This window comes from Nycticebus coucang, chromosome 11 (assembly GCF_027406575.1).
Source record: "Nycticebus coucang isolate mNycCou1 chromosome 11, mNycCou1.pri, whole genome shotgun sequence".
NCBI lineage: Eukaryota > Metazoa > Chordata > Mammalia > Primates > Lorisidae > Nycticebus > Nycticebus coucang.
This window is the reverse complement of record NC_069790.1, coordinates 12,336,553-12,360,894: the sequence shown is the minus strand read 5'-3', so window position 1 is coordinate 12,360,894 and position 24,342 is coordinate 12,336,553. Positions and strand designations below refer to the sequence as shown.

Below are 24,342 nucleotides of genomic sequence, written 5' to 3'. Positions count from 1 at the left end.
AGTAAGACCAAAAATCACTTTATAACAAAGATATTTGCACCAAAATGTTTATTGCAGCTCAATTCATAATTGCTAAGTCATGGAAGAAGCCCAAGTGCCCAACAACCCATGAATGGATTAATAAATTGTGGTATATGTACACTATGGAATATTATGCAGCCTTAAAAAATATGGAGACTTTACCTCTTTCATGTTTACATGGACTGAGAAACTTTTCATTGCCTCAGTGGCCTCTCTCAGTGGCCTCTTCTGAGTCAGGCCCTGTGCCTGTGAGCAGGGCAGCCTTTCCCTCTGCCCCTCCTGGGGGAGGAGGAGGAGAAGCATTCCAGCTTCCCCACAGCTCTTTCCACGCCGGTGGTCCTGGGGCAAGGTTACCGAGTTTCAGTTGTGGCTCCCTCGGTCAGTTTCAGAGAGTCTAACACTACCAGATTCCTGGGGCAGGCAAGCCTTGATCCTGAGAACATGCCTGCTTGTGACCACATGATTTCATTTCAGTAGATGGGAAGCCCAGTTGTTTGTCCCACTGTTGCGGCCTGGGCTGGGCAGCTTGCTAGATATTGAACTGTTTTGTCTAATAAAGGCCCTTCTCCACTGCTAAATATGTGTCCTGTGCCAGCTGGGAGTTAGGAGGGCCCTCCACAGTTACTCAGGCCTCTCCAGGAGAGCATGCAGTAAGTGTCACTACCAATGTGGCTGCCCAGGGCCCAGGCCTGAACCTGAGGACATACCCTGCAAGCTGTGTGGGGCGGGGCCGGGAGGGGTGTGAGGTATGAGAGTGGACGGCGTGTCAGGCAGGGCTTTTGTGTGACAGCTTTGCACTCGCACAAACCAAACTTAGGCTCCAATCCCAGCTTGGCCAGTGAATAGCTTTATAACTTTGAGAGAGCACTTATCCTCTATCTGAGCCTTAGATTATCCTCCTCGGCCTGAAGGAAGAAATGTGCTTCCACGAAGGCACAAAGACAGGATTCCTGCCTTTATTTTTCTGAGTATATATCTCTGATGTAGAACTTTCAAGCATCTTTGATAAGACAATGTAAGTAGATATGGTGGAGCAAAGATTGTTCACTGTGTCTTCAATTAACTAAACCACTTCCTAGGCGCAATTACCCCTCTCCTAGACTTCACAGAAGAGCTGCACCAGAGCTTCAAAGTGAACATTAGGGAAGAATTTGTACTTGAACACCCTGCCAGCTTTAGTTATCAACAGATTCCAAAGCACTGTTAGCACCACTAGCATGGAATAGCGAATCTTAAATTATTTAAGTCCCAGCCATTTTTGCCACTTGCTTCTAGACTTCTTCACATGTTCCTGGGGATAGTATAAGATGCCCCAGGAATTTATATTATATGGGGGGGAAAGGCTTCTCTCTTTGAAAAAACTTTAGAGCAACTTGTTCAAAGACATTTAGTCAAAAAAGTGTCATAAATCTCAGAGAATGTTTGTTTGGACAGTTTTGGGGTGGGCAGTTTGTTTGTTTGTTTTATTTATTTTTTTTTTTTTAGCTAAAACCATCACCTAAGAATCTAGTTTAAGTTCTGAAATTAGTTTCCGAATCTGTGGTTAAGACTGATTTGGTTCTGGCCGGATGCTGGCAAACTCTCGCTAGACCTTACTCTGGGCTCTCTCAACCCCCTTCTCCACAAGCTGCAGTTCGAAATGGTGATCAAAAATAAATCTCATCACACATCTCTCTGGTAAGGCTCATGTTGAGTGTAACTGATTTCGCAAGGTGAACAGCTAGTAACTGGCTGAACAGAGGTCTGTGGGTCTGCAAAGCTATCCTTTCAATCTTTAAATTATACTACGGTTCCCAGAGGCCAATGTCAACGTCATAGCTCCTCTGCAGAGCGTTCAAACCCTCCTTTGATTGGGCATCGCTTATCAGTGTGTCAGGGATGCATCTGGCCCTAAGCACGGGGAGACCTGGCTAGCTAGAGTGCATCTCACGAACAAGACATCCAGAGGGAGGTGATCCGGGCAGGGCAGCTGCTGAGTAAACGCCCAGCTCTCTGCCTCTACCCCCTGCACCATCCTCAGCAAATAGCCTCATCCTCTTGTGTTAAAGCCTCAAGCCCAAATTCCATGTAAGAAGAAAGCAAAACGGACCAAAGCAGCCTTCTCCCTGTAAGCCTTATTGTTTTCATTCTGGGAGAAAAGGCTCTCCCAGCTGGTACCATGTTGCCTGCCATCTGACCTCTCGAGGATGGAAAAACTTAGTGTTTCACTTTCCTGACTCTGGTAGGAGGAACAGGGAAGAAGGTGTTTGAACACAGGTGTTGAATGGACGTGTTTGCAGTGTCTGCGACGTCCTCTGGTGTTACTCTCCAAGGCCTTCCACCTCAGACCTTATTCTAAGACCACTGTCTGCAGCTGCAGTCCCCAGATGCCCCTCCTGTTTTCACATAGCCATGTCTCTGTGTCTATTTTGTCTTGCCTTATGTCTGTCTAAATTCTACATCCCCACTCCTCCACCTAGCAGCCCCCTATCCATCCGGTCTTAGCTAAAACCCCTCATCCATGTGGGACACTCCCTGCCTGTCCAGCCAGGCTCAGTAGGGAAGTGCTTCCTTGCTCAGACTCCACAGCAGTGTTGTTTTTTCATTTGCACTTCTGTCTTACCTGTAAGAATTTGAACCCCAAAGAAAAGGAAATCACATCTAATCATCTTGGTATCTCCAGTTCTTGGAACCTACTAATAGGTTAGATAGGGCTTATCAAGGGCTGACTGTGCCAAGCAGCATTATAAACATGTTGCATAATCAGCTCGCTGGATCCTCCCAGCACCCCTATGAGGAATGTACTGTTACTACCCTTGTTTAAAGGTGAGGAAAACAAGGCATAATAAGTAATTTTCCCACACTCACACAGCTGGTAAGTGGCAAAACCAGAATTTGAACAAGGTAGTCTGCCTTCGGCGCCTGATACTGTCCAGTCTCGTTTGTAGGTGGCGATGAACAAATTCTGGAGAAAGTATCTCCAGCTATGCCAGATACTCAAAGAGAGCGTCACCCCCTCCCCTTTTCATTTAAGAAACATTTATTGATTATCTACTCTGTGGTAGAAATAGAAGCTACTGGAAGCACACAAAAAAGATGGGCAGATGAGACCCCTCAGGTTAGTAGAAGGAGACAATAAAATAAAATAAATGTTCTAACCAGGCCATGAACAAAATGCCACAATACAAAGGAGAGAGCACCATGAGCCTGAGAGGAGATTTCACGGGAGACGTGCCACTGGACTTGGTCTTGACAGGAGGGGTCATACAGCCTGTGCAAAGGTACGGAGGCATCCCACAAGCTCTAAAGCTCTGTGTAGAAATGTCACGTGGTTGGAGCTCCTGACGTGCACGGACAAGTGACGTTGACTGGGCTGGGCTTACTCCAAGTGCACATGTTTGGTATCGTTCCCTCATCCCTTACAAATAAGAGCTGACGTGGGCTTGGGTCCTTGCACCATGGTGAGTGAAATGATGACTCCTTGCTCCTACAAGATCACACTCTTCAAATTTCTGCATAAGAGAACCAGAACCAAACTGTCCTTTCTGTATTGACTGACTAATGCGCAAAGGCTGGTCAGTGAGAAAACACTGAAGTTGCCTACACATTAAATGCAAGAATATCTTTTAACGTGTAATTTAAATGCTAACTTTATTACTAGGGCTAAAGTTCACTTGACTCTTTTCAAATTCAAATGATTTCAAACTTGAAACATTTTTTTGCTGATTAAAACCTGTCAAATACTTAAAAAATTAAAGTTTCTATTAGAATTTTAAAACATGAAGGGAAAATGTAGAGGAATACATAAGAAATGCCATGAATGTTAAAATAAATACGCACTGGACTTCCACACTGATTGATCCATCTCATCTTCTTTATTATTACTGTAATTAGAAACTCTTTTCAACCACGGAACACTCTGTGATTTTCAGGTCTGTTTACTTTCCTAGATGGATATAATTAGCACTTTTAAGATTATGGCTTTGCAAAGAAGATAAACAGAAACTGCCGTCACTGGAGTCTTGGGTTATACAGTGTATTGAGAGTGTTCATGTAGAAAGTATACTTAGATTTCTTAAGGAAATAAGGAACTCCTAAAAGCACACTGTCAGAAACAGCAAGTGGATTGAGCAAATATGGCAGGCACTCTGGCTCTGGGCCACGGTGTCTGTTAGCCTCGCCACACTGTCTCTGCCTCTGCCTTCCAAAGTTGCTGGGATTAATCCCCAAGCTGTGCTGTCAGCCTCTGGTCCCAAGACTAGAAGATGAGACAGAGAGGGCCTGCTCTGGGCACTTATGCTCTCATGTAGGAAAGCAAAATGAAACAAGTTAATTCACAATATAATCTCAATGGAAAATAAGTACTGGAAGGAAATCTCGCACAGTTACAGGGATATGCATGACCGAGTGAGCTCCCTTAGATAGTGGTGGCCCAGGGAGGCCTTTCTGAGCTGCCATCACATGAACTGTGTCTTGTAAGCAAAGACTGAGTGTAAGAAGGGTAGCATGTTAAAGCAAGCAGGAAGGTGGCCAGGGGAGAGCGCGTGTGGGGGTGCAGCATGAGACGGCGCTGGGGAGAGGCTTGGCCAGCACCTTGTGAGCGTGGAGCGGGGCTGGGCTCTTACTGTAAGAGGGGAAGACTCTGTTAGAGTCTGTTTAGTTGGAGATATCATAGTCTGGTTGAAATTTTATAAAAACTTTCCTACTTCTGTGTGTGGGATGAATTATAAAGAATCAAGAATGGAGGCAGTTGATTTCTGCCTCTGGCTCTGCTGTGCAGCACTAACTACTAACCACTAGACACAGCTATGATTTAACAATAAAAATAAATTAATTTAAAAAAAAACGCTAGAAAAACTGTATAGAATACAAAAAAAAAAAAAATTGTGATGCAGAGAAGAATGGCCAAGGTAACTAGAACTTGACGTGATCCTGAACAGAAAGGAATTTCAAGCTTCAGCAGAAAGCTGCGGAAGATTAAAGAGGAGTTTGCTGCAATCTCACAGTGCCAAAGAGACAAAGCTCGACGTTCTGACCCAAGGGCCAGGTTCCCTGGTACAGCCACCAGATCTCCAGGTGGCCCCTGGATGGCTGCAGTGTAGGATTATAGCAAACCAATGGTGAAAAACAAAATAGTTTAGACAGCTTGGTTAGTCCCTGGTTAATTAAAATTATCTGACTCCAGTTACAACAGAAACAGACCCATGGAGGGCTTATTGTTAGAGTTGTAGAAGTAGATTTTAAATACTGCTTTGTGTGTTTTTAATCTTAGAAACTAGATACAAATAATTAAAAGATAATTAGAAAATGCTCAACTTTCTTGAAAATTAAGCAAAAACTTCTTTAAAATCTATGGCTCAAAAAGAAATTACAAGAAAAACTAGAAAATATCTAAACTTGTGGAATGTAACTAAATTAGAAAAGAGAACAAACAAAACCAGTGGCCTAAATTTCCATATGTGCAAGCTAAAAACTTAACAGCCAATCAAACATAAAGAGAGCCGGGAGAAGTATACTAGTATAATAAAGAGGTAAAGACAAATCGATGCCTTAGAGAACGTAAAAATTAACAAAGCTAAAAATGTAATGATTTTGCGTATATTAAAAGATGATAAGAGAACATTATACATACATTTATGCCAATAAATGAAAGTATAGATAAAATGAGAAATTTCTGGAATAATGTATTTTACTAAACTGACACAAAAATAAGTAGAAATGCTAAATAGTTCTATATCTATTAAGAAAATCAAATCTATAACTTCAAACTTTTCCTGGGCTCAAATAAATCCTGGGCTCAGATGTTGTCACTGTTGAATTCTCCCAAACATTTAATGAAGAAGTGATAATCTTATACAAATTCTTCTATGGAAATGAAACTTGTTATATGAGACCAGCAAAACTACCCAAATCTGACAAGGAGAACACAAGAAAGATAAATTACAGCCTAAGTTCTTTCATGAAAATCTACGCAAATATTCTAAATAAAATATTAGCTAATTGAACACAGCAACATAAAAAGGCTAATCCTTCACCAAGTTGTGTTTGTTGCATCAATGCAAAATCAACATTTAAAAAATCAACCCATGTGGCCTTTTCTGTCTGGCACCCGTGTGCCTGTCTCTTGTAGGGATTCTGCTGAAATAAAGGGAGCAGGTAGTTCTCTAAGCTATGGCTTGTAGCAGCAGGCTGATTTCTACAAATCCACCAACAGTAAAACAGAAAGCAAGTCGATACAAAACTTGCGTACATGAGTCCGCCAGTATCAGAACGGTCACTGAATTTCCACTTTTATTTTTACCCTTTCATCTTTTATCAAGAGATAACAACATACATGTATGCAATTCATTACAACCAATGAATAAACTTCATTTCTTTTTTTTTTTTTTTTTTTTGAGACAGAGTTTCACTTTGCTGCCCTTGGTGGAGTGTTGTGGCGTCACACAGCTCACAGCAACCTCTAACTCCTGGGCTTAGGTGATTCTCTTGCCTCAGCCTCCCAAGTAGCTGGGATTACAGGAGCCCGCCACAACGCCCGGCTATTTTTTGTTGCAGTTTGGCTGGGGTTTGAACCCGCCACCTTTGGTATATGAGGCCAGCGCCCTACTCACTGACCCACAGGCGCAGCCCAACTTCATTTCTTTAAAGCCAAAAAGTTGATGAGCTTTGACAATTTCATATGCCTACGAAGCCATCCCAGTGTTAAAGACACAGAACCTTTCCATCAGCCCCAGAAGAGTACCAGCGCTGCTTTGCAGCTCAGACCTGACTCATCCCTGGCCCCAGGCCAGCTCTGAACTGTGTTCTGTCACTATAGATGTGTTTGCATTTTCCATCCATGGAATCTTACAGTGTGTACTCTTGTTTCCGACCTCTCAGAATGGTGTTTTGGAGATGTGCCCCTATCGTTGCATACGTTCTTTTATGGCTGAATAGATTCAGTTGTTTGGAGACATCCCAGATTGTCTATATCTACTCACCTGTTAACGGACATTTAGGTTGTTCCTAGATATTGGCTATTGTGAACAAAGCTGCAATGAAGATTTAGGTATGAGTCTTCTCTATCCACTTCTGTCAGGTCAATAAATACCTAGGTCTGGAATGGCTGGGTCACATTGGTAGGCGTGTATTTAACTTAAGAAACTGCCAGAAAGTCTCCCCTGGGGTTGCCCCAATTTATCTTCCCACCAATATTTTGTGGTCACGTTCTAGATGCACCACATCCTCAACACCTGGCATTGCCAATTTTTAAATGTTAGCCATTCTAGTAGAGGTGAAGTGGTAATTTACTGTGCTTTTAATTTACATTTCCGTGGTGACTAATGATACTGAGCATCTTTTCACATGCTTATTGTCCATTTACATATATTCTTTCATAAAACATTTGGGGAGCTGTTTAACTTACTATTGAGTTTTAAGAGCTCTTTATATATATTCTGATCCTATGTACCTCCTTTCCAATCCTTTATCTTTCTTTTTATAGCTACCCTTATTTTTTAATTTTTTTAATTTTTCTCCTTTATTGCCTCCTTCCTAACTTTTGGCTCTCTTTTCTTTTTTCTTTAGCTCCTTTTTATTAAATTTATGTCTTGGTTTTAGACATACTTTTCTGCTCTGATATAATAACTGAAAGAAGCACATTTTTTTCTAAGGACTGTTTTAACTACATTTCACAATTTTTTATATTTCTTACTTTCATCATCATTTAGTTAAAAATATTTTTAATAGCCCTTCTTTGACCCACAAATTATATTGAAATGAGTTTAATTTTCATATTTTGGAATTTGAAAATTATATTGAAATGAGTTTAATTGTCAGATTTTCAAATTTGAAAATTATATTGAAATGAGTTTAATTTTCAAATTTTGGAATAGACTGGTCAGAAAAATTCCCAAAACCTGGGTGACAGAGCAGAGCAAGAGACCAGGTTAGGCTAAAAGCACCATCTCCTAGAGATAAATAAGGATGCCTGGCCAAGTCCTGTGATCTCTGGGAGCTAAGCAAAATTGCTAAATTATTACTGTTATCACCCAGCCTTGAGGAGTTTTTTTTTTTTTTTTTATTGTTGGGGATTCATTGAGGGTACAATAAGCCAGGTTACACTGATTGCAATTGTTAGGTAAAGTCCCTCTTGCAATCATGTCTTGCCCCCATAAAGTGTGACACACACCAAGGCCCCACCCCCCTCCCTCCGTCCCTCTTTCTGCTCCCCCCCCATAACCTTAATTGTCATTAATTGTCCTCATATAAAAATTGAGTACATAGAGCCTTGAGGAGTTTTAACCAAACTCCGATTGGTTTAAAAATAAAATATTAACCTCAGTCCTTATGGATGAGTGATTAGGAGATCATTTAGTAAAAAATTAAATCATACTTTTGACCTAGATAAAGTAAACATAGTGTCATGAACTAAAAAGTCATTCTCTAGAATGCCAAGCTGGTACTGGTGGTAAGTGTGTGAGAAGCCTTTATCACACATTATGTCTCCAGAACAGTAGTTTAAAAAAATTTTTTTTAAGTTACCTAATGTAGGCAACCACCGTCTAAGTACAAAATCTGTTCTTCGTTGGTTAAACCAGCTGTGAACCATTTAATGAAAGGAACTTGTGACTGGATCACTAACCTAAAGACATAAAGGACGCTGCTCTAGATTACGTGGGGTGGATGACCCAGAGAAAGACAAGAGTCCCACAGTGATACCTGAGGCTCAGTCACTGAACCTAAGACTTGGAGACACACAGACTCATGTTACTTGCTAACGAGCCAGTAATGTCATTTTTCAACTTCTGAGAAAATAAGATAGAAGTAGAGGTTTTGAGAGTAGCAGTGAAACCCAGTGTGTATGGCGGGCATATACTCTTTGAAAACCATGCCTGTTTCTTGTGGAGAAGCAGAGTGAGCCAGCTGAGGGGTTAGCTTGGCACATTCATCCATGGGAGTCAGTGGTAGGCTGGAGCCAGCTCATGTGAGCTCACGGGAGCCAGCTGTGCCCATATCTCCCCAACTCCACATTTAGTGAAATCAGCCACAGTAGGAGTATTTAAGCCAAGAAACTTGGCAAACACTGCAAATCAGAGCTAGGACTGGATGCCTCATTCATTAGTTGGATTTTTTTTTTTTCGAAACATTAAAAGGATACAAATAATGTCTAGAATTGTTAAAGCTAACAGAGTCCAGTGAGACTGATACCAAAAATCAAAGGTGGGGGTAGAGCAGTGGTTATCAACCTTCCTAATGCCGCGACCCTTTAATACAGTTCCTCATGTTGTGGTGATCCCCAACCATAAAATTATTTAATTTTATGGTTGGGGATCACCACAACATGAGGAACTGTATTAAAGGGTCGCGGCATTAGGAAGGTTGATAACCACTGGGGTAGAGGCAGGGGAGAGCAGATATAACTGGATTTTTGAGCACGAAGCCTTGAGAAGAACAGAAACCAGGTACAGACAGAGCCAAAGGAGGAAAGACAAGAATCAGGAATGGTGGAGCAGGCAGGTGGAAGAAAACCCAAGAAATCTCAGAGGTGGAATGCAGTTGTCTTTGGCACAGCTACATAAAATGACCACGTATACTTTAAAGATTGAAAAGGGGGGAGTAAATCATACAATAGACAAGTCTGTGGGTTCTCTTTCCTTACTCATTTAGCAGAAATTCACCTTCACCCCAGGTTCACCTCTGACTGTGATTCCATCTGTCGAGGGCCCCGTAGCAGGTCCCTGTCCTTGTCCCCACCAGGCTTGTCTCGCAGGAGGCAAAGGCCGTGTTTCAGGGACAAGCTCAAGTCATGGCAGGCTTTACTCCATTCGCTTCCAAGCTTTTTTCAGTGATATGGGTTATTAGCCTGGAAAAAAGTTAATAAATATGAACGAAGTTAAATATAAACAATAGTCTTTTCAAAGTTACAATTACCAGGAAGAATGAATAGAGTTCTTGTCATATTATAAATTACTTTAAATGGCAATTTTATAACAACCGAATTACTGTGTTTAGGCTATTGATTTCACATGTTATGAAATTATCTCTATAGTAATACCATGATTAATTGGCTAATCTCTAACATTTTCCATGATTTTTTTTTTATTTTAAACACAGAATGGGAGTAAAGAAGATATCGTGTATCTTGTAAAAGGTTACAGAAAACATTTAGGTTATTAACCGCATTTATCCTTGACTAAGAGAATATTGTATTTAAGGGAGGCAATAAAGGATATCGGTACAACTTAGTGTATTTGTGAGAAAGACGCAGAAACAGAAGTAATACTGCACAAGGCCAGTGATTGAGTGTGATTGAAAGGGGATAGACAAGCCAGGCGCGGTGGCTCACGCCTGTAATCCCAGCACTGTGGGAGGCTGAGGAGGGAGAATCGCTTAAGCTCAGGAGTTCAAGACTCGCCTGAGTGACAGTGAGACCCCGACTCATGAAAAAAAAAAAAAAGAAAGGGGATAGACAGATAACACAGAACATAGAATGGTGAATCCATAGTGTGGAGTTATAGAAAAGCCTTGAAAGCCAGCTGATATAACCAAGAGAACCTTTGAGTGGTAGGAAGTATTTTATATATTTACCAAAACACACACTACACTTGAGTGCATGTGCCTTTGTTGATGGATGGATAGATAGATACATAGATAATCTGCTTACTTGAGCAGCCTGAAATCAGTTTTAATTTTTCCCAATCACTGCATTTAGCCATGCTCAAGAGTCTCATAAAGATTTCTTGGGCACATTCCATAACCTACCGCTTGGTCATTGTTAGTTATAAATAATCCAGTCAAGTCTAATTTTACATTCAGTTTACATCTCTTCTCCTCCCATCCTCTGCAGATTAGGATTGTGGTTTGATAGTCCTGGAAGGTGTCTTAGCTTATTTTCCGTTTCTATAATGGAATACCACAGGCTGAGTAATTTATAAAGAAAAAAAGTTTATTCAGCTCACAGTTCTGGAGGCTGGGAAGTCCAAGAGCACGGTGCTAGCTTCTGGTGAGAACGTGGTAGAAAGGTGGAAACAGCGGGAGAGGGAGATGAAATGAGTTAAACTCATCCTTTTCATCAGGAATCCACTCCCTCAGTAATGACATTAACCCACTTATGAGGGCAGAGCCCTTATAACCTAATCGCCTCTCACAGGTCCTACCTTTAATACTGTTACAAAGGCAAATAAACTTAAGCATGCATTTTGGAGGGGACATTCAAAGCATAGCAGAGAAGAAGACATACTCTGTTCTTTGGCTCCTTTCCCCTACTCCAGCACTTTTGAGAGAAATGGAGCCATGGAAGAACCTGGAGATCCTCCCTCAGCTTTTCGCCATCGGGCCCCATTTGGCCCCATTCCTTTCCTGGGATAAGGAAAAATGGAGGCAAAGATTTCCTTCCTTAACAGGCTGCCTGATGGTGCATATAAAAGGGGAGTGTCTGGTCCCAATTATTGACCAATCTCTTTAGATGTGGGCTACTTAGTAACCTGAGTTTTTTCACGAGCACACAAGTGCCAGATCTGAAGCCACAGAGCATCCTGTTACATTCATGTTCATATGCAGATACCCTTTCAAATATTTACACCTCTTCTTACACCTGAAAATATACAAAATGCATGTAACACTGCAAGATAAAATATATTTAAATGCATGAAATAACCAAGAAACTAGGGAAAAATTTTTAGTAAAAAATGAGAAGTAAAGCTAGTATATAAAGTGAATGTCAAAAGTCTTGCATTTTCTTCTGAAAAACATTAGAAACAAGCAAGGAGATAGGATCTCTTGTTCAGAGTAGGGGTCATACAACTAGCACTCAGCCTGGAAGATATATTTTAGTCTTTTTCGTACAAGTACTTATTTAGTATTTTTCGTACAAGTACTTTTTTTTATTTGCAGCTAATTTTATTTAGGATTCTCTGCAACTATCTATGTTAATACAATGTTTTAAACTTCTTTTATTATAATATCTTTGTCCAGTTTGTATGAAAGACGTTTTGTCCTTAGAAAGTGATTGGAGTCCCTTTTTAAAAAATTTATGAGCAGTTTATGGAAGGTAGAGATTATCTGTTCCAAGAATTTTTAGTGATATTTACCTGTAAGATGATCTGGTGAAAAGATGTTTGATTATCAATTCAATTCTTTAATGATTATCAATTTATTCAGGTTTTCTATTTCCTTTTGAATGAATTTTGAAACATTTATCTTCTAGAAACTTATATCTTCATTATATATCTTTTCTACCCATTTTCAAAGGGGTTTTCTTAATAATATACCTAAAATACACACAAAATATAGAAGCTATACCTCCAAAAAACAGAGAGAGAAAAGAACTATGGTTTTCAACATATCCACTATATTTCTTTTTATTAATTTGATGCCTTGGCTTATTATTATGAATTATAAATTACAATGTCGAACAAAGATCCTGAAGGTTTGAGAATGATAAACTTTCCAACTCTTTGTGTCTTTGAAAATGTCTTTATTTTTGTTTCATTCTTGAATGAGAGTTTAGTGGGCATAAAACTCTAAGTTGAAAGTTATTTTTCCTTCAATACTTTAAAGTATACCTGGACAACACAGGCCTCTCCCATACTCAACAGACAAGGATGACCCAGGGCATGTACTCCACGGGGCAGGAGTCTTGAGGGCTAGCTCAGAATCCTACCACACTTATTAACCTTTAGTCTTATCCTGTGTGAGTGATCACAACCCACACACAAATGAAGAGTTGTACTTTGTTGTTTTTTTTAAGAGAAGTCCATCACTGCAATATAATCCTTAGATTTTTCTGCCAGAACAGTAACTGGTGTGGGTTAGGCACTGAATATGTACTCTAGCATGCTCAAAGGAGTATATTTAAGCAAATCCACACCTTGGTTCATGTTCCACTTTGGGGTGTCATTATCAGATATATGGAGCAGAATTTCCCCAGGAATTCCTCACATTTATCAGTGTGCTTAATACGCATTTCATGTGTGGTTTCCACGTGCGAGAGCTCTAACACATGTGCGTCCTCATGGTCCATAGGAAAATAAGCAATGTAATGAGAACCACACAGGAGATATTGAGGCAGCAGCAGAACAGTCGTCAAAAAATAACATGTTGGTGGTTGCCAACATCAGAAAAGGCTCTACAGAATAAATTTGATCTGAATGGGTTTTTGAAGGATAAGTAGGAGTTTGGCAAGGCAAAGAGGTGGGAAAACCCATCTTCTAGGCAAATTGTAAGTATGAGAAAATTTATGAAAGAAAATGAAGTCTTCAGAGAATGGCTATAGTAAATAAAACAATTAATGAAAAGGTGAGCAGGAACCAGACGTGTGGTTAGGAAATTTCATTTCCATTCTGGAAGTAATAAGAAATCAGAGGAAGTTCTTATGCAAGAGAATGAAACAATCGAATCTGTGTTTCAGACATTGACTTTATTAGCAGCTGTTAGCAAGAAGCTGAAGACAGAGAGGCCAATTAGAAGATTAGTACAAGGTCAAGGAACAGCAAGCACCATGCTAAGCCAGGGGCAGTGGAAGTAGAGAGAAAAGAACAGACTCTAGAGTGAGAGGGGGGAAAGTTTAGACTCGGTGGCTGACTGTATACAAGTTCTGAAGCTTAGAAAAACAGACAGGGTTGACCAAGGTGTACAGATAAGGAATATCACCAGTGAAGACAACAGTTTACCAACAAAGCACATGCAGAAGGCAAAGTGCTTTTCTTCCTCCTCTTTTGGGGGTACTCTAAAGGCACAGAAAGGTCAGTTAAATTGCTCATGATTACACAGCCAATTTTGTTCTTCTCTGTTTCCTCTCAACTAATCTAATCCCATTCCTTCTTTATAGGTTTTGAAGTAAAAGAAGCAAAAGATTATAGATGTAAATACAGATATTGATACAGATTTAATAGAATATATGGGTGATATATGCTTTTATATTTTAGGTACAATATACAGTGATATCCATGTTGCATATTTAAACACACACTCACCCCCCTTGCTTTCAGTTCTTCTAAGCCACAAGGAAATATTGGCCTCAGTTCACCATAGCAGTGCCTGTAAATAAAATCAGTGATATTCTATTCTGTTGCTGAGGATTCCCAGAGCCTTATATGGAGATGGTGGATGCCTAGTCCAGATCCAGTTTATTTGCTCTTATGCACAAAAAGAAGTGTTACTTCCCACATACCATACATTTGTAAGAGCAGGCTTTACTGCCCAACGTTGTTCAATTCACGGCAGTTAAAAGGCTCACATCTCAGCAGGGTGGTCTCCAGCACTTTATTCCTGAGAGAGAGTCAAGCCACACACAGCTCAGCGGAGCAGGTCTTCTCCCATGCCCAGTCCCCAAGGGCACCACTTTTTAATATATGTCACTAGTGAGAGAGGAAAAACTTGCTCCTGATTCAATTACTGCTCTACTAATGGAGTTGTCTGTCTTTTGTTGTCTTTGACTTATGGCAGCACTATTTCTGAGCGTCATTTTTAAACTTAATGAACAGTACCCCCTGCATTCAAGTTCACACACATTGCAAGGTGCTAAGGGAGAGTAGCTGTAGTTTTCATGCCCCATTTGCTTCTTTCCTGCTCTTCCTCCTCCTTCGAGAACTTTTGCAAAGAAAGCACCAAGCCCGGTCCATTTAACTTTCATTAGTAGTAGGTAATGACGTTGGCTGAGTAGTACCAGGCAGCCCCCGCTCTTGTGAATGAAACTGGTGCTTTATTTCTTCCCTTCCCACCCCCTATGTCTGGCTGCAAGAGAGGAAAGACAAAGCTAGGTGCCTCTCGAGCTATGTACCGTGACCTATGTCACATGACAGTGAGGACCACTCGGTCCACGTGCAAAGGCACCTGCCCCGGCTTCTAGTTGATATTCCTCCTGCCTTGCTCCCAAATATCTCTATCCCTTCAAACTCAACATGACCCAAACCAAATTAACTACCCCTACTGTTTTTCAATTCTTAACCTTTCCTAACTTTCATAAATTTCCAAGTGAGCATAAATGAATCATTATGCTTCCACTCTCTCAGCCTGGAGTCATCTTTTCTCATGGCCCTCCCTAAATGGCTACATAAAAATGCTTTCTAAATCAGGTTGAATATGTCTCGGAAATACCTCACAACTGTTGTGCCCAGTCGAAATCCCCACAAAGACCACCAAGGAGCCGAATCCTATGCAAAAGCAAAAGAGCCGTTTTATTGCAAGTTCGAGTTTGGACTCCCGGGGTCTCCTTTACAACGGGTCCAGGCCGGGAGCCCCAAAATCTAGAGCATAAGGTTTTTGTGGCCCCACACAGCGGGTGGGTGTGCACAGTTTGAAACAAAGGGGGTGCTTCTGGATTGGTTAAGGGGGGGGGAAGGGTCCCTGATTGGTGGGCAGTTGTCTCATGATGCCTGGGCTTGCCTGGAAGGTGAAACTAAATGGGGGGGGGGGCAAAACTTAACTCCTAAGATGGAGCTGGTCTGGTTCTTTCACAACCATTTTCTTTTTGATTACAGTATCACCTACACAAGGATGCCCTTATTATCTTAGCTACTTTGAGGCAATAACAGCTTCCATTATTTCCTCTGCCACAACCAGTAAAGACCTTTCTATCTGTGACATCATCTTTCCTTTATGATACCAAACATAAAATCAGATCATGTCAGAAAAAATTTTAATTGGCATACAAAAAGCACAGGTCACAATCAGAGACTTCAAGTGATAAGAAGGTCCCGTAACAGCAGTCACAACCCAGTTGACACAGCATAAAGGAGGCAGTATTAGGACTTTGTTCATGACTGGTTGTTGTACTTTATCATGTTTGTTTTCAGGGCAAACAGCTATTAAAGCCGATTGGTCTGTAGCTGACTAGATGTGGACAAGGATGCAAAGCTTACATTTTATATGTATGATTAGAAATAGCCTCTGGCACCGGCCCCATATACCGACGGTGGCGGGTTCAAACCCAGCCCCGGCTGAACTGCAACCAAAAAATAGCCGGGCATTGTGGCGGGCGCCTGTAGTCCCAGCTACTCGGGAGGCTGAGGCAAGAGAATCGCTGAAGCCCAGGAGTTGGAGGTTGCTGTGAGCTGTGTGAGGCCACGGCACTCTACCGAGGGCCATAAAGTGAGACTCTGTCTCTACGAAAAAAAAAAAAAGAAATAGCCTCTGAATGGAGAAGCATGAATCCTATGTACTCAATTTTGATATGAGGACAGTTAATGATGATTAAGGACACGGTGGGGGTAGGGAAAGGGGAGAGCAGAGGGAGGGGAGGGGAAAGGAAGAGCAGAGAGAGGGAAGGAGGGAAGGGAGTGGGCCTTGATGTGAGCCACACCTTTCCGGGGCAAGACACAATTGTAAGAGGGACTTTACCTAACAAATGCAATCAGCGTAACCCAGTTTCTTGTATTCTTATACCGTCAATGAATCCCCAACAATGAAGAAAAAAAAAAACAAGAAATAGCCTTTGAGGGGCTCGGCACCCATAGCACAGTGCTTAAGGTGCCTGCCACATACACCAAGGCTGGTGGGTTCAAACCCAGCCTGGGCCAGCTAAACAACGACAACTGCAACAAAAGAAAAATAGCTGGGCATTGTGGTGGGTGTCTGTAGTCCCAGCTACTGGGGAGGCTGAGGCAAGAGAATTGGTGAAGCCCAGGAGTTTGAGGTTGCTGTGAGCTGTGATGCCACGGCACTCTACCGAGGGTAACAGTTCATATCAGTTCATAGTGTCTTATTACCTCCTTTTAATGATGGCAGAATACCGTTTCAAAGATTTACCATCCTTCATTGAACCAGTTTCCTATTGGCAGGTTTGCTTTTCTCCATTCTTTTGCTATTGTCAGTAATGCTCCTTGGTTTGTTGTGGTGACTCCCACCTGTAATCCCCACACTTTGGGAGGCTGAGGCAGGAAGGTCGCTTGAGGCCAGGAGTTTGAGACCAGCCTGGGCAACATAGTAAGACCCTCTCTCTATCCAAAAAAGTAATAATAATTCTCCAATGAACATCCTTATAAAATATATCTTTTGCATATTTGTGCAAGTTAATCCAGAGGTAAATTCCTAGAAGTAGAATTCTGGGTTGAAGGAATTTGCAGATTAAATGCCAATTAATGTGGCTAATTCCCTTCCCCAAGGTCAAATCAGTTTACATTCCCACCAACATAATGTGAACGTTTTTATCTTTTCCAAGGCTCAAGAATGTGGGTTGTTACCAAACTTTTAAAAGTTTCTGCCATTATAAAAAGAAAAAAAAATGTTGCATTGTTGATTTTAAATGCGTTCATTAATTATAGGTGCATTTGTGTTTGTTTCTTTTTTTTTTTTTTTTTTTTTTTTGTAGAGACAGAGTCTCACTTTATGGCCCTCGGTAGAGTGCCATGGCATCACACAGTTCACAGCAACCTCCAACTCCTGGGCTTAGGCGATTCTCTTGCCTCAGCCTCCCAAGTAGCTGGGACTACAGGCGCCCGCCACAATGCCCAGCTATTTTTTGGCTGCCGTTCAGCCGGGTCCGGGTTTGAACCTGCCACCCTCCGTATATGGGGCCGGCTCCTTACCGACTGAGCCACAGGCGCCACCCTGTTTCTTTTTTTTAAATACGCTAATACTTCAATCCAGTATGGTGAGGCCTGGGTGGCATTCTTTATCTTTAAGGTGTGCTGATTTTATTGCTCAAATCCCAGAGAATAACCCTATTTTTAAGCCCTAAGGAAAGATGGTGTGGTTGCTCCTTATTGACCGAATAAATAGGGCTCACAGAATTTCTAAGACCTTGAGAGCGAGAGACAGTGAGAGAGCACGCCCAGCTGGGGTCTTACAGTGATGTCAGGAAAGCAGATGGACTGGGGACTGGGCAGCTCTTGACTCTCTCAGTTAATTGATGTGACATATTCTTTCATTGCAGCAATTCAGTTTTGTTTCCTTGCCCACTGACGTGCTGGAAATCGAGGTGAAGGACAAGTTTGCCAAGAGCCGTCCCATCATCAAGCGCTTCTTGGGAAAGCTGTCCATGCCGGTTCAGAGACTCCTGGAGAGACATGCCATAGGGTAAACCTGTGACTGACATCTCCCTCTCCCTAGGTTTTGGTCAACAGGCTGTGCCCCAGGGTAGCCTGTAAGCTATAGTAGTCCCTTTCCTTGACTTTTCCCATTAATTATGTTGTCCAAGCCACAACATTGAATTAAACAAACCCTTCTCTTTCCCCTCGTTTGTGTATCACTGGTTACTTATGCAAGAGAGTAAAAATATGTATATATTAAGAGGACATTACAAGAAGCCCTCAGTGCAACATTTTTCTGCATATGTAGAAACTAAAGTTTTTCTTACTATGTGGAATATTATTTCCTTCACATGCCTGTGTCATATGTAGGATATAATCATATTTAACATTTCTACAACAAGATGAGATGCTGTGTTACTGGAGTATGCTGGTATTTACAGAAAATGCTAGATAATATGGATAGTATCGAAAATTGGGAAGCATACATTCTCACAGAGCAACAGTGTTGCTCACGGAGTTCATGTGTGCATGAGAGTGTGTTTCCGTGTGTGTTTCTTTTCCATTCATGTCTACTCATGGTTCTCATTAAAGTGGACTCTGAGCAGATAAAATCCTCAAGTTTAGCAGGGATACACGTGTTTCTCCTTGGGGAACAGCAACCTATATTTGAAACACTAGGCGTGGCTCTTTGTTCACAAACACATGCTTATATGCAATGTAACCTTTAGACCGACATCAAAGGAATGAGAAAAATTACACAGAATTTCCAAGTGTCTTAAAGTTCTTCATATTTTCAGAAGGACTTTAGAATCCCTGATGATCATAAGGACATTTAATGGGGACCTTGCAGCACATGTGACGTTATGCACACACAGACACGCCATTAACTCTCCAGCCAAAAGGAGCTGGCATGTATGAAGCTACAGCCGTCTGTCAAGGCAGTGTTCGCCCTCCCCTTCATGGTTGTGACATCCAACAGACAGACAAAAAGCGGGCGTAAACAACCCAGCACGTGGCTGAACAAGGTGCAGGGTGTCTTCCTCAGGGTCACAGCAAGCCCACACTTCGTAATATGGAGCAAGGCCCTTTGTAAATAGACAAAATACTTTCCTATATAATGCTTTATTTAATGGATTCAGGGAAACTCCAAACACTCAGTAATGGCTTATCAAAGAAAAATATTATGTCAGTGGATCACAGAGATATAATTTTTTTTGTTTCATGATGCCAGTGTTCTCTAGAAAGAAGCATTAAAACATTACCAGTGATTTATATTTTCATTTGACTGTCACGACTTATTCAATGGAATCAATAGTTATCTGAGTAAAACCTTTGGGATTATGTCTTTGCTACTACTGGGTACACTGGATTTGTTAATTCCTATATAGCCCAAGGTAGTCCTTCCTCTTGGGCCAAAGTGTAGGAGGGCCGTTTACCCCGCTAGAGCTATAATGTTGATAAAAACATAATAGCAACGCTTCAGGTTGATGCCTCCTGGATGGTTTTCTTTTTAGTAATTAAGAAATTGCTTTGTGGCCAGGATGGCTCACACCTGGAAACCCAGCCTTTTAAGAGGCCAAAGCAGGAGGATCATTTGAGGCCAGGAATTGGAAACTAGCCTCAGCAACACAGCCAGACCCCTTCTCTACAAAAATAAAAACACAACTGCTTTGAGTAGATAGAGGTGATGGCACCAGAATCCAGGGTGGAGACTCAGGGTCTTTATGTGCGAGAGCCCTGCAATTAGTCTTAAGTGGAAGTCACCAGCTGAGAAGCCAGCCCATGAGTTTTGCTCTGCCCTCCTGCAGCAGATCCCTTTCCGTGGCACCCACGGCCTCTGCAGTAACCATGGCAGCACCCTTCTTACACAGACACCCGCTGGCACTGTCCGCTGTTAAAGTCATCTTTGGCAAATGGCAGTCTGCACAGAAGCAGCAAGCAAAGGACATCCATGTCTTTATTTATTCTCTCCTCTCTCTCTTCTCTGCTTTAGAACACAGGTTGTCAAACTTTCTGTAAAGGGCCAGGTAGTCAATATTTTAGGCATCACAGGCCATACAGTCTCTGTCCCAACTACTCAGCTCTGCCACTGTGTCACAAAAGTACCCACGGACAATGGGTAAGCTAATAATTAAAGCTGCATTCCAATAAAACTTTAGTTATGGACTCCAAATTGGATTTCAGATAATTTTTACACGCCACAAGGTATACTACTCTTCTTTTGTTTCTTTTTCCACCAATTTAAAAATGTAAAAAGCCCACATTCATACAAAAATAGGTAGCGGGTGGGCCAGATTGGGCCCACGGGCTATAGTTTGCCTCCTACTGCGTTAGAACACAGAGGTCCCTGACTTAACAATGATTTAACAATTGTTCTATTTAACAAAGGTACAAAAGTGATATGAATCCAGTAGAAACTATACTTCAAATTTTGAATTTTGATCTTTTCCCAGGCTAACTGTACACTGTACCATCCTCTCCCATGATGTTGGGCAGTGACCCACAGCCAGTTTTTGATCAGTAGCTCATCATTTTGATCAGTCAGCCACATGCTCTTGGGGCTAAAGAACTAATACCATATTCCACAGTATACTGTATTCAATAAATTGCATGAGACAGGCTTTGTGTTAGATGATTTCCCTTCCCATGCTTGTGAGCGTTCCAAACATGTTTAGGGCAGGCTAGGCTAAGCTATGATGTTTGGTAGATTATGTGTATCAAATGCTTTTTTGACTTAATGATATGTTCAAACTACCACGGGTTTATCCACACGTAACCCCACTCTAGGTTGAGGAGCACCTATAATCAATAAGGATTTCCTTATAGTTTGGTGTTGCTGTTGAGCACATCTGTTTCCCCATCTTCACCATGGGTGGTCTCCGATGTACCTAAGCCAATCATCACCTCCAATTAGCAGGATCTTCCTGGGCTCCCTGCCTCCCCTAAAAAGCACACTGGGTGGTCATCAAGAGGACAGGTATTGACCAGATCTGTGATGCTGCTTATTTCCTTCCAGGGACAGGGTGGTCAGCTATACACTCGGCCGCAGGCTCCCAACAGACCATGTGAGTGGACAGCTGCAATTCCGATTTGAGATCACTTCCTCCATCCACCCAGGTATGTTCAGCATAAACCTCATGTCTTGTCCTAGGCTAGTTCCTTTATCCAAAATAGAATAACCATGGTTCTTCCAGACATGTCCTTGGTTTTGTGGTTCTCTATCTTCTCCATTTGAGACCCAGAAGGCAGAGATCTAGTCTGGAAGCCAGGTTGCTGTCCCCTTGATTGAGAGGCTTCTCTTCACTCTGGTGACGCAAAGGTGGAGGGTTAGACAGTGGACTGGGGGTTGACCAGGAGGCCGGCATGGATCTGGAGCCCTGATTCACCATCATCTTACTCCCAGTACCCACAAAGGCCATGCTTAGCAGACGATTCATCATTGTATGCGTGAATGAATAAAGGGAGGAATGAACGTGAAACGTCTCCTTCTACCCTTAACCAGATACAGACCAGCCAGTTTTTGAAGAATGTCATATTGCTGAAGAATTATGATTATACATAGTATCACAGAGAAAAAGAAAAGCATATATTGGGCAGAAAACTTCAGAATCAGCCAGTGTTCAATTTTTTGATGCCCAAACATATTCCAAAGAGGAATAAGATGGCTCATAATTCCTCTTTTCCCACAACCCCCAAACTATGTGTAGATCATGCTGAGGGTTGTGAGGCCCCCCTGGGCCACATTTATGAGCTACTGTTAAAGCTAATGAAGCTTTTGAAGACTCAGAGTCTGGAGTTTATCACCCCTGCTCATTAAACTCCAGTTGCACTCTTCTATACCCAATATACTACTTAGATCGTAAGAAAACACCTTGACTGTTTTATCTTTTCAAATTCAGCCTTTCTCTGTATTCTGAGAACGAAACCGTCTGTTCCTCTGGTAAAGCCACAGGACACGTTTACAGCTCACCAGAGGAACTGTGCTCTGACTAGTGAATTGCACTAGTGCATTTCAAATGGGGAATCCACAGGAATCCAAGGCAACAGCTACAGGAGGGTAGAGGTGAACAGTGAGATGGTGGAAGGGCTGGTTGGTGTAGAGACCCTGTTTATTTTTGTATTGCAATAAACTCCACATGTTAGAAACCTTCCCGCCGGTGCTACTGGGTGACTGTGGTGCTCTCATCCATCAGCCAGACTTTTTCTTCCCTCCACTTGCCTGAAACCCTGTTTACCTGTTCTGCCACCTGCGAGACCCAATCATAGGAAACATTCTGAGCAAATGCAATGAACTGTTACAGGGGTCATAAATACCACCGCCCTCATCTCTGGAAATCATTCCGTGTAGCAACCATTGTTGAGCACCTACTGTGTGTCCAGAACTGGGGTAGTGCTAAGTAAGCTTTGGGCATTTAAGCCAAAAGATAAATTCTCTTGAAACAGAATTCTGAAATACAACCCTGACTGCAGGTTGTCATTTATACGAGGAGAACTCTATTCTTACAGAATTTTTCAGCAGAGCTCTGGCCAGTGAGAAACGCTCATCAACCCCCACACCCAATACCCTAGCGTAGAACCCCCTCGGCGAGGCTTCCTGTCCAGCGGGGTGTATCAGCACCACCTTGCTCTTCTTGGGGAGGAATGACATTCTTTTTTTCTTGCCAGCAGATGAGGAGGAGATGTCGCTGAGTACCGAGCCTGAGTCGGCCCAGATGCAGGACGGCTCGGTGCGCACCCTGGCCGAGAGCAGCCGCAGGGAGCCCGCGTGTGCAGCGCCGGAGCCCTCGGAGGGCTGGAAGGCGGAGCGGCCGAGGGAGGGCTGCGCCCTGGACGGGTCAGGGAACCAGGGCCTGGAGCTCGCCGGGCCAGCGGAGGAAGCGGCTGGCACCGCTCTGGAGGGAGACGAGGGCTTGGTCTCTGTGGGACCCGAAGGGGGCGGGGAGCTGCTGGCCGCCGGGCAGAAGGACACCCCGCCTGTCCCGAGCGCAGAAGAGCTGGCGGAGGAGCTGGACCTGGGTGAGGAGGCGCCGCCGCCGCCGCTGCTAGAAGACGGGGACGCCACGGCCGAGGTGCCGGTGCAGGAGGACGCGGCGACGGAGCGCCGGGCCGGAGGGGAGGGGAAGGGTCCCGAAGAGGTGGAGGAGGAGGAGGGAGAGGTGTCCACCCTGGAGCAGGGCGGGGGCAGGCTGCAGCTGCGGGGCTCGGGGAAGAGGAAGAGCAGGCCGTGCTCCCTGCCCGTGTCGGAGCTGGAGACGGTGATCGCGTCGGCCTGCGGGGAGCCCGAGACCCCGCGGACACATTACATCCGCATCCACGCGCTGCTGCACAGCCTGCCCTCGGCTCGGGGCGCGGGCGCGGCGGACGAGGAGGACGGCGCCGAGGAGGAGTCCACGCTTAGGGACGCCTCGGAGAAGGACGGGCTCAGCGAGGTGGACACAGTGACTGCGGACCCGCCCGCGCTGGAGGAGGACGGGCACGGGCCCGAGGGGGCCACTCCGAGCGCGACGACGCCCGGCTTCCCCGACGGCGCGGCCCCGGACGGCGACACGCACCCCAGCACCGGCAGCGAGAGCGACTCCAGCCCGCGGCAGGGCGGGGACCACAGCTGCGAGGGCTGCGACGTGTCCTGCTGCAGCCCCTCGTGCTACAGCTCCTCGTGTTACAGCACGTCCTGCTACAGCAGCTCCTGCTACAGCGCGTCCTGCTACAACGGCAGCAGGTTCGCCAGCCACACGCGCTTCTCCTCGGTGGACAGCGCCAAAATCTCCGAGAGCACCGTCTTCTCCTCACAGGACGACGAGGACGAGGAGAACAGCGCGTTCGAGTCGGTGCCCGACTCGGTGCAGAGCCCCGAGCTGGACGCCGAGTCCGCGAACGGCGCTGGGCCGTGGCAGTATGAGCCGGCCGCGCCTGGCGCGCACGTGGCGAGAACCTCGGAAGGTCTGGAGTCCCCGGTGGCGGGTCCGAGCGCTCGGAGAGAAGGTTAGACCTCAAACCTGGTCAGAGCGAGCATAGGACCACCCGGGGGACACAGGCCTCACCAACACGTTTAAAACAAGGGGGGGGGTCAGTCTCAAACGGGGTTCTGGGGCCCGTGTGCCTGTCTTGTACATACGTGTGTGCATGTGTCTCTGTGCATGTGTCACAGGTGACCGAATGACTGACATCCCACCGTGGCTCCGATATACACCACGGATCACAGCTAGCTGGGTGTGAGCGTGTCCTTGTGTGTGTGCTGCTGTGTTGAATCACCAGACCTGGTTAGTGCACGCGTGGTCTGTCTCGACAACAACCAGAGCCCAAGACTAGCTTCACATGATATAGATAAGCAGGAGAGAGTCTTCCCTCCACAGTAGGTGGATAACGTGTAAATATCTGCTGACTTCCAAAA

General features: G+C 43.7%; 1 protein-coding gene across 6 annotated transcripts in view; it reads left to right on the top strand.

Moving 5' to 3' along the window:
* Positions 1–24,342, top strand: part of HECW1 (HECT, C2 and WW domain containing E3 ubiquitin protein ligase 1) — a 458,920-nt gene that overhangs the window by 307,507 nt on the left and 127,071 nt on the right. For 4 of the 6 annotated variants that reach the window (XM_053608465.1, XM_053608463.1, XM_053608467.1 and 1 more), the window contains 3 exons: positions 17,855–17,997; positions 20,968–21,068; positions 22,617–23,933. In XM_053608465.1, coding sequence (XP_053464440.1) covers positions 17,855–17,997; positions 20,968–21,068; positions 22,617–23,933 — 1,561 coding nt within the window. The remainder of the gene's footprint in view (positions 1–17,854; positions 17,998–20,967; positions 21,069–22,616; positions 23,934–24,342) is intronic. The other 2 variants (XM_053608468.1, XM_053608464.1) reach the window with 1 other exon arrangement.